The 10,874-nt window shown below is 35.1% G+C and overlaps 1 protein-coding gene across 1 annotated transcript; it reads left to right on the plus strand.

Annotated features, from left to right (window-relative positions):
• Positions 1,814-10,043, plus strand: LOC109831546. The gene is made up of 3 exons (XM_020398884.1): positions 1,814-2,139; positions 6,643-6,804; positions 9,515-10,043. The coding sequence occupies exons 1-3, from the start codon at positions 1,864-1,866 to the stop codon at positions 9,878-9,880; spliced, it is 804 nt and encodes a 267-aa protein (XP_020254473.1). The 5' UTR covers positions 1,814-1,863; the 3' UTR covers positions 9,881-10,043.

Genomic DNA, 10,874 nt, shown 5'->3' on the forward strand with positions numbered 1-10,874 from the left:
GATGGTTTGTGATTGAGGCGCTTGTTCTTTGGTGGTAGCGTCGATTCTGTTTTGCCGACTTGAAATCTTAGGCTTTGTAGTCACAAAGTAGGCATGACAACTTCTACTAGGACGACTGCTCTCACTACACGCATTATCTTATATAGGGTCTCTCCCATGGAGGTTTCATGGCCATTATGCAAATTCTCATAAATCAGTAAAAAGAGGCTCATGTGGCTTGCTCGTAACTATTTGTGAGTGTTACGAGCCATGGTCAAAGAGATCGAGTAAACTTTTTAGTTGATTTATACAACTAGGCTTGAGTGATATAGTTAGAGCTGATCATTTCTTCATGCTTTGGAACTGAAGATCAACCATTACCTCAAAATAATTATTTTTCAACAATATAATGCTCAAACAATTATATATTATTAAATTGCGAAAAGTTTTATCTTAATATTATTATAATATATTAAATTATGTTAAATATAATATAATATATTATAAATAATATTTTAATTTTATAATGTTTTAAAATATGTTTAATATATTAGTATAATATATTCAAATATGTTTAATATATTAATTTAATATATTCCATTAATATGTTTTATTATATTGATGAAAAATAAAATAAAATATAAAAATTATAAAGAAAAATAAAATATATATATATATTAGATTGCTATATGACATATATTAATGTAATATAGCATAATATATAATATATAATATATATAATATACAATAGATATATTATACTATTAAAAATAATATAATAAACATAATATAATAAAATAAATAATTATAGTAATCAATATAATATATCTTATATTAGTCTATATTAATTAATATAATAGAATATAGTATGTTAGTTAATATAAAATATGTTATATTATAATATAAAATTAATATCATAGAATATAATATGTTGGTTAATATAAAATATATATTATAACATATATGTTATATTTCATATATGATGTTATTATAATATAATATATGCGTATGGAAATGGTCAAACTAGTGGTGATAAAAAACTCAAAATGGTGTTTTCAAAATTAACACTTTAGAAAAAAACATTATGACATGATGTTTTTTTAGGAAACATCATAAAAAAAAACTCACAATGGTATCCAAATGCACCATTAATGAACCTACTAATAATTATGATCAAATTGTATCGTATGGACGTGGTCCATCAAACATGCAGTGGTTCTAAGTCAAAGAGCGCTTGGAGTTGTTCAAAACCTTATAATTTTAGGGTGCATACTCATTCATGGATTCTCATGAGAAGATAAGCAATACACGAAAGGTTTCGCACAGGTAAAATTTCACACAAAACCCCGTATAGTTTTACTCTTTACCGGAAACCCCTAAGCTTTATAAATACGGCTTAGCCCTCCTAAAATTTGAGGCTTGTCACAAAACTCCCAAACTTTTACAACTTTTTCATTTACCTCCCTATATACATAGGGGAGGGGGGGGGGATGGTTCTTTGTAGCTTCATGAAAAGTTCACGGGATTTGAATGTTTGGGTTTTCTAAAATTAATGCTGAAAGTTTGACGGGTTTTCTTAAAATAATGTTGAAATTAAGGGGGCATGCTTAAAATTGGGTTAAGCGACATATGTTGAAAACTTCGTGGGGTTTTGACAAGACTCAAACAATCAGGGGGCTAAGTGTCATTTATAAAGTTCAGGGGGTTATCCCATGAAGGGCCAAGCTGGCAAGTGGTTTAAATGTAAAATCTACCCCTTTTGACTTTTCTACCAAGTCCACGCAAAAGTCCCTGAACCAGAAACCTTCAACTTCTATTTTGCCCTTTCAAAAATCATCTACTTTTACTCTCCACTCCATCAAAATCGAGGGGGGAAAAAGGGGAATGAAGAGAGCAGCAATGCAAGCGGAGCCTCCATCGGAATCGGGTCCAGCCCGCTACTCTCTCCCCGCTCGGCCCTACCCAAGCGAGGACGTACTCTTCTGCGTCGACGTCGACGCAGAGTCCAGGGCCCAGATGAGGCTTTCGGGTCAAAACGCCCGGTCAATGACCCGCTTGGACTCCATCAAGCAAGGCATCCTCTTCTTTGTCAACGCTAAGCTCGCCATCAACTCTGACCATCGTTTCTCCTTCTCTTCTCTCGGGACTAGCCTCACTTGGGTCTGCTCTGCCCCCCACCACCCTTTAATTCAATTTCTTGAAATTTTGCGAGATAAGTGAGCTTCTTTTTGATTCGCTTGGGAAATGGGTTCGTTTGACTTTAGGTTAGCGCATTGTAATCTTTGTGTAGATGGTAGTGTTAGTGTGGGTTGCTGATGATATTTTGGAATTCAAGACATTTTTGTTACTTTTTAAGGTGGGTTGATTGTGGTTTGCTAATGAGTCTTAGATTTTATGAGATAAGTGGGTTTCATTGATTCATGCGGCATGTTGAGATCAGTCTGAAAGTGTGTTTGTTTGATTAATTGTTAACTAGTCCTAGAGTATTGGTGGTTTGAGAAAGGCATGGAGTTATATACTCATTTGACTGAAAAGTTGGAAATTTTTAATTTTTGGTTAAGTTTTGTAAACTTGATGGCCTCTCCCCTTAATACCCTTTGTGAAATTACTTGAATTTTTTTTGCCAATTTTGTCATCTTTGTGCGTGTTTCTATTTGCATTATAATCTTTGTGTGTGTTTCTTTGGAAAAATATAACTTTTTTTCTGGGTGAAGTTTTGTAATGTTGTTCGCTTCTGTGTGCTGTTAACAAAATTTTCAGGTGTACCCTCTATAAGTGGTCTATAATAAATTCTTATGGGTCTTAAGCTTGTTGAAGCAATTGGTGGTTAGCTTCTGTTCCCTGATTACAAATAATCTGTTACCGAAGTTGTTAAATATGTTTAATACTTTATGTTTAGCGTCTTCTGTGTCATCTTCTGTCTGCTTTTGCTGTAGGAACTAAGTAATGAAGTGAGCTGATATTTATATATATTTTTGAGTATTTACTTTATTCCTCTCCTCTCAGATGTTTTGAAGTCTTGAAAAGGTTTTCTTAGAGGATCTCAGATCTTCTTTTCAGCATTGTAGGTTATGTCATCTATGAAAAACAACTTTCTAAGTCATAGTTTATTAATTAAAAGAATTTTTTTTTACATACGTCAATAATCGCATGTCCTTGCACCTTGTTTACATGCTGAATTTAGATAATCAAATGTCGTGTCAAGGGCTTAACCTACCTATCTTATAAATATGGAAATTACATATTGAACATTCCTTTTGTTGGTTACTCACGTGAAAAAAATGCCTTCTCTATAGTGTTCTTTTGCTCTTTTTTTCCTCTTTTCTCCGAGGATAATATCAGAGGAGACACTATGGTGCGGGCACGAGATTTTCGACATGTTTATCAGCGCAGGAGACGCCGTGTTTCAGCTTTACACCAGATCCTTACTATGTGGTTTTAATTTTCAAATTTAGTAGTTGATTTTTGTTTTAGCAGTTTAATTTTGAAATTTGAATTGTGGTTAATCGGGTCCGATCTGTTTTGTTCAGACCGAAACAAAGCACAAGAGGTAATCGGGTCCGATCTGTTTTGTTCAGGCCCGAACCGGGTTAACTAGATCTGATTTCTAGCTCAGATCCAACCCGCTCTGTTCAGACCCGTTGGAGTCCAGTTCGAGTCTGATTCGAATCCGATTCAAACCCTGATTCCGCAGCCTATTAGTGCATGGCCGATCCTGCAGCCGAAGACGCCCAATTTGTGTATGACCTAGAGACCGGCGTGGTAGATCTGCAACTCTCCTAGTGACTCGATTACCAGTCCTTTGACACCCCAACAGAGTACGTTGATCACGTGACTCCTCAGATCACTGAAAGCTTGGAGAGCCAATTGAGAATCAGTTCGTGACACCGGTGCTTCCACTCAGATGCACCACTTCACCCCAGTTACGTAGCTCTCGGAGGAGAACTCTCTCCCCTCGTATTTGGCGTCGTCGCATCACCTCCAGAGGTTGTTCACGTCGAGCCTGTTCAGACCGACGAAGATTTCGTTTTCTTTCGACCCAGTATTTTTGGAACTACTATCGCTTGCATATTATTATCAATTTTAATATCAATTGCGATTGTGCTGTATTCTACTTGATTAGTGAGCGAGTGACTCTGTTTGCCGCGTATATCTGCTGACCTAAATATTACAAGTCAAACTTTATTACGAGAACAATCATTACATTTATTTTTTGAATAATTTACAAGGTCGTAAACTTAGTACACTGCAATCTTTGTTTAAACCCATCTAGAGCTTCACTTTCTTCTCGAGTTTCCTGTCTTTGGTGAAGCATTGTTGTCGTTGTTCTTCATACCTGCATGCACATTGTTTCACATCACACTATGCGTAGCTTAAACTTTATCTCTGTGCATGTGAACCTTCCTCAACTTTCTGCCGTCATTTGACTCTCATGAATGAATTTATTTTATGCTTAACGAACTCATCAATAGTAGAAGTTGAAGAAGAAGAACCCTTAAGTAGAGAGAAAAAGTTTATTACATTTAGGAAAGATGTGTAAAAAGTCATTTATTGTCTTAATGGGAACCAAAATCTTAATTTTCCAAATAATAAGTTAAATTATCACTTGCGTCTTTTGAGTATGCATGTATGTACATGCATGCACATTGAGAACATGTATTAGTTAACAATCTGAAAGAAGATGGTGATTCTTATCTTTGCATGCATTTCATTTATATGAAAGCAATCCTTAGCACGAGTATGTAAAAAATACTAACGACCTGTCTAAAAATCAGACTATATTTAAATATAATGACTTGTTGACTACTAAAAAAAGTAAAAATCATGTAGTTAATATTAAAGAAGATAAAGAATACGATAGGCTCTTGGAAAAGTAACTCAAGCAGTGATATCCTTACTTCCATATACTCCTCCAGTTCCACTCTAGAAGCATAAAATCACTTAAGTTCTGATTCAAGCTTCTAATGAGGTTATGCTTAATAGTTATAGGTATTTGATATCTAAGCACTCTAAGGTAGGCCCCTAATTGTCAACCTGGTTGTGTGGAGTATGAAACTTTTGACATATACATATATTTTAATTTTTAATTAGTTATTTTTATTATTAACTCTGACTTCTTCTCCTGCGACATAACCATTAGTTGTTTATTTAAATTTTTGGAAATTAACCAACTAAGTACAATTCAATTGGAAAATCTTATTCGTCAATGTCAATTTTGTGGTTGTCTCTAGTTTTCCATGTTCTTCCATAATCTTAGAAATTCATTGGTGTGATATTCCAAATTCTAACTCGCAATGGTACAGTATAAAGGATAATGTATTTCGTTTTAAAGAAACAAACACGTATGTGATATATGGTTCAACATGTTTTTCTTTTGGTTAAATTACTGCTACCCCTCCCCTCGTGTTCCTCCAATAACACTTTGCACCCCTCAGCTAATTTACTAGCGTGTACTACCCCAAGGTTTACATTTTAGAAGGATAAAATGCATGTAACCCCTCTTCCCCTTATGAATCTAGGGGAGTTAGGTGCTACTAAATAGTTGAGGGGTCATAAGTGTGCTATTGAATTGATGGTATAGATGGAAGGGTTATTTGTAATTTACACTATTCTTTTTGTGTGGCATTTATCAATACCTTCTTGTATTGTTTACTTCCTTTTGAAGCTTCTATGCTAATCCTCTTCTTTATCTTGTTTGTCTCTACATACTCATGGATAGTTTGATGTTGTAGTGCTCTTGCCAAAAGAAAATATGTAGTTCCTAGATCTAGCCACTACACATGGATTAAGATCCTTTTTTATGCCTCTTTATCTGCTGAAAAACAAAGGACTCAAGAAGTGTTTCTACCTGGCATGTGTTTTATAACTCATGGTTGTTCTCAACTGCCATAAACCTTAAAGCAGTCCAAATTGACTTACAATAGATATTGCATGCGTTAAACTGAAATCTTCTCACGCGTACAATTATATCTTTAGCGTGCATGAGACCCACCCCAGGTATTTTGTCCAAATTCCATTGTTTTATTGACGCAGATAATGCATTCCATTCAAAGTTTTGTTACTACTATTGCATGTCATCTTTGGCCTTCCTCTATTTTTTTAAAAAACCTAAACTGGTCCTCCTCCATTGCTAGAGCTTTTCTGTCATTCTTGATTAAGTCATATCTTTTAAAAGCCCTTACGAATGATACATCTAAGATGCCCTATTGCAGTTGGGAAAATATATTCTTTGTTGCACTAGCTGAGGACATTTTACCTTTTCCTTAGTTCTGCAGATCTTGGCTATGCACTATTTGTCATTATGACTTGTTCATCTAATGAGATAGTGCACTGCCGATATAAGCCTCTTCATACTGTAATTTTCTTAAGATAGAGAACGATCAGTCTGAGAGAACAGTATGATACACTTGAGCAAAGAAGGCGGCACATGCCTCAGTGGTGCATGTCTAATCACATACCCTCTGTATTCCAATATGTGCTCATTACAGTTCACTGATGAATGAATGAAAAGCCGATAAGATCACAAAGCTGTATTTAATGACTTGTGCTTATTCCTATCAAAAAGTGAAAAGAGAACCTCTATGGATTACTGTTGGTAAACTGCAAGATTTTTTCTTGGTGTAGTTTTATGGTGAATTCTGAAATTTTACTCTTTTGCTGAAGGTTCGAAGGAAGTTCAATAATCAAGTTCAGTCAGCAGTTGAACAAGTTCAGTCACTTGCAGAAGCAGACTCATCCTGTGACAAAGCTGATCTCACTCTACTTTTCAAAATGGCTACTCATGAAGCAAATAAATCTAAGCAGCAGGGTCGGATTTTGCGTGTGGTAAGCTTTTTCTGTTGTTTATGTTTCTTGTCTGTTTGAATCTACTAGTTATTACTCAGTGCTTTTAAATACACATCTGTATGCTTTTTATCTTGTCAAAATTACCTCTCTTATCATGCATCCCTGACTACGTTCTTGTTTTCCTGTTAATTCCACATGCTTTATTACCTTTTCTATCGCGCATTCTGTTGGATTGATCATAATAAAGTGCTCTCATTTAAATGATTCATGCAGATAACCTGTGCAGTTAATAAAGGTCACTTTATAATTTACTTACCTTTGTTTGCATCTTTCCTTTATACTGAAAAGTAATGCTATTATCATATGAGGGTTGTGGATACTGCTAGAAGAGATAGGATGGGTGAGCTGATCAAGCAAATGGCCGAACGTAGAGATCCTCTTTTGCCACATATGATAGTGGCTTTCATTATAGGATTTGTATTATGTCCCCAAGCGAGTATGAGTTGTCCCTTATTTGCATTTAGATACGCTGAAAACTTGGGCACTCTTAAGGAGTATAACTGGGCTGAATTAGTATACAATGTGTTGTGTACCGAAATGAATAAGGCTAAGAAAACCATCATCAAGAGATTTGAGGGAAATCGATCTAGAGGTGGTTATATGGGTGGTTTTGCCTCGGTTTTGATGGTGAGTTAGCTTTTACTACATTTTTATGTCATGTTTATTATTGAGCTAAAATTAGTATACATTTAACATATTTATTTCATGTTGTCGTGTTTATTGTTGAGCTAAAATTTTCCTTTTCTTACAGGTTTGGTTTTATGAGATTGTGGGACAATTACGCCTTCGTGTAGGAGCCGAATCTCTACCACCTATCCTAAGCTTCCACAAGGGTCCGGGGTCTTTACGGAGCTTCAGCATTTGCATTCTGTTATTTCACAAACTAACATTATCAATCTAGAATTTCCTCAGCTTGTTTACGTAACAGTTTGGGCTTCTGATGCCATCTGGATACCTTGTAGTGTTGCTTCATATTCATTGTGTTATATTGTGGCAAGTTATGAAGGATTACTCAATTGAGTAGCCCTACTGACAGACTGACATGTGAACCATTAAACTATTGTGGAAACATAGTAAAGGTAGTATTTAATAATTACGGCATATCAGTTTCATTTTACCCACATGTTATCTAGTAAAAAGATGTAACTGAGCTGCTTTCTGCTTGCCATCGTGGCTACTATAAGAAACCCACCAAGTCATGGCTTACGACATGCGACAATATAAACTCACACTCGTTTTCTTTGCTTAAAGTCCATCGTTAACCACATTGGCCTTTTAATTCCATTTTGAGAGTGTCATCTAAGATTACCAATTTTGATTTTAGTAAATCACGTTTTGCATATAGAATTCTGTCTAGGTAGTCTGCATGCTTCTATGCTATCCTCATATGGTGATTCACCTAAGTTTGCTTAAAATCAGGTGGCCATTATTGATTTAAGAGTAACTTGCATGTAACATGCATACCACCCCTCAGCTCTTTGTTAGCATTGGTTGGCTATTTGAGTCTTTGAGAGTGACGTGCTGCTATAAAAACCTCTAGTGAATCTATTGTGATCTGAACTTCTTTGAGCTCATGCCACAAGCTTATTTTGGCAATTAAAGGACACATTTATTTTGCAAGTTTCCTATTAAAGGACGTGTTGTTTCAAGTTACCTATTTAGATTTAAGGGTAACTTGCATACAACACATCTATTATGATTGGAACTTTTTCAAGCTCATGCTACATGCTTATTTTGCCAATAAAAGGACACATCTGTTTTGCAAGTTACCTATGAAAAGGACACGTTTCGTTTGCAAGTTAACTATTTAGATTTAAGGGTAACTTGCTCGTAAGACTCCTTATGCATACCTTAAGCTCATTTATTAGCATTCGTTGGTTGTTTACGGGTAACCTGCTATAAGCGTATAACCTCTACTGTATCTATGATGACTTGTAGTTCTTTGAGTTCTTGCTATAAGTTTAGTTTTCCTATGAAAGGGCATGTTTAGTATGAGTAGGATTTGCCTATCTAGTTTGCAAGAAAGATATTTTTAGTACATTTGAGGTTAGAGGTTGCAGCTGTTGAGGATAAAATGAGAGGGAGTCAACTGAGATTCTAATAAATGTACAATGTGGGCTAGAAGTGTTAAGAGTATAGTTAATGGGCAAAAAGGGGTAAATTATACCTAAAAGAACTTTGATCGTATCAAGGGTTTTTTCTATATATACCCCTTAAATCATGTATATTTGCAAAACTCCCTCCAAATCTTAGTATTTGCAGAACTACCCCAAATCATCAACGTTGGAAACAAATACCCACAAATCAACAAGTCACCAACTTGGATACGGTGAGGAAAATTTTGACTCTTTTGTTGATATTTCCATTGCAGTTGCAAATTAGCCTGTTAGAGTTGATGATTTGTTGATTTGGGGTTTCCCCCAAAGTTGTTGAGTTGGTGGTAGTTTTGCAAATATTGAGACTTGGAGGTTATTTTTGCAAATATGCATGATTCGGGAGGTGTATTTACAAAAGTCTTTGTGTCAATTAAGAAGGATAAGATAATAGTTAACATAGGGGATGGCTCTTAGTAGAATTGAATAAAAGGATATGATTCATATAGCCAACCTCAAAATTTTGGGACAAAGACTGTTGTTATTTTGTTGTAAGAAGGATTTACATAGATTATAATAGTCTGTTTCTACTTCAGATACTCATCTACTGCCGATCATCAACTCTCCCCACTCACGAATGGCCCGAAAGCACGAAGAACTTCACTTTAGACGTCATCTATCTTCATGACAAGCCCAATGCTGAGAACTGCCCACAGAGAGTATTTGATTCCTTAGTGGACGCTTCTGAACATGTGAGTGAGCACGAGAGCTACATTCTTGAAAGCGGGCAGGGAATAAACCGAGGCCTTGTGCACCACCTCTGCACGCTCCTCTGCCACCCCGAACAGCGTTGTCTTCAAGAAGAGCTCGACATCCCGAAGCCTATCGTTGGAAAATTGCGAGTGAAGGCTGAAGGCACTGCTGCTCTCAGTGATGATAGTTCACTTGATGCCTGCTGGTGACATGAAAATTTTGATATAGTTTTGTTTTGGTTTTGCCTTGAAACTTTGCGGCTTGAAGGTGAGAAATTTTGTATGGGCTTTCTAGTCGTAATGTGTCTTGTGTGTGCCTTTGGCATCAGAATGCTGAACCTTCTATTAAGAATCTCTCAAGAGTTATGGTACATAGTCAAGTGGTATTTCTCTGTTTGCAATTGTATTGTTGCTCTTGTGCTCTTGTTCGTCTTTTGTTGATGAGGTCTGAGTTGAAGATGTTGGCATTTGTATCAAAACTCCAACGGTGATGACATTTTAGTGGAGATCCAGAAGGAGAAGAAGACGCAATATTTTCAGATAACTTAGGGGCTGTCTAGTTCGGCCACAAAAGTTGGAAAACACTCCAAAAATAATTTCCGGGGAAAAAATGTGTCAGTTTTTAATTTTACGGGCCACTTCCAATGTTTGTTTCAAGCTTATTTTCTGAGAAGTGACTTACCAAAACGTCACCCCACGTCACATTTTTTGTAAAATCCATTTCTGCGTTTGGTTATTTCCTAAAAAACCAAAAAATAGAAATGAAAACCAAGAAATCTCAAAAAGTACAATTTCACACATTTTCCTTTCTAAGGGGGTGTTTGTTTTGATTTTTTTTTTTGGGATTTCAAAATGGGATTTGAAATCCATAAATGATGTGGCTTTTAGGATTTGAAATCCATAAAGGGGGTTGTGTTTGCTTCAACAATATTTTGGGATTTGGAATGCTAAAACTTGTAATATTTTGTTTGTTTCATCAATATTTTGGGATTTGGAATACTATAAATTATATATTATAATATTATATAAAATTTTAATAACATATATTATATAATATATAATATATATATATATAATATTATAGATATATTATATATTTTATATATAATATATAATATATATTGTAATATATAAATTATATATTATTTTATATAATTTATATAATTTATATTATATATATATATATATATATATTATATTATTT

The sequence above is a fragment of the Asparagus officinalis genome, chromosome 2, assembly GCF_001876935.1.
Source record: "Asparagus officinalis chromosome 2, Aspof.V1, whole genome shotgun sequence".
In the NCBI taxonomy this organism is placed as follows: Eukaryota; Viridiplantae; Streptophyta; class Magnoliopsida; order Asparagales; family Asparagaceae; genus Asparagus; species Asparagus officinalis.

Excerpts from the sequence above, each read along its gene's own strand:
- LOC109831546 (XM_020398884.1), top strand. The coding sequence starts at position 1,864 with ATGAAGAGAGCAGCAATGCAAGCGGAGCCTCCATCGGAATCGGGTCCA. Across the intron at positions 2,140-6,642 it reads TCGGGACTAGCCTCACTTGG|GTTCGAAGGAAGTTCAATAA; the intron begins GTCTGCTCTGCC and ends CTTTTGCTGAAG. Across the intron at positions 6,805-9,514 it reads AGGGTCGGATTTTGCGTGTG|ATACTCATCTACTGCCGATC; the intron begins GTAAGCTTTTTC and ends TTTCTACTTCAG.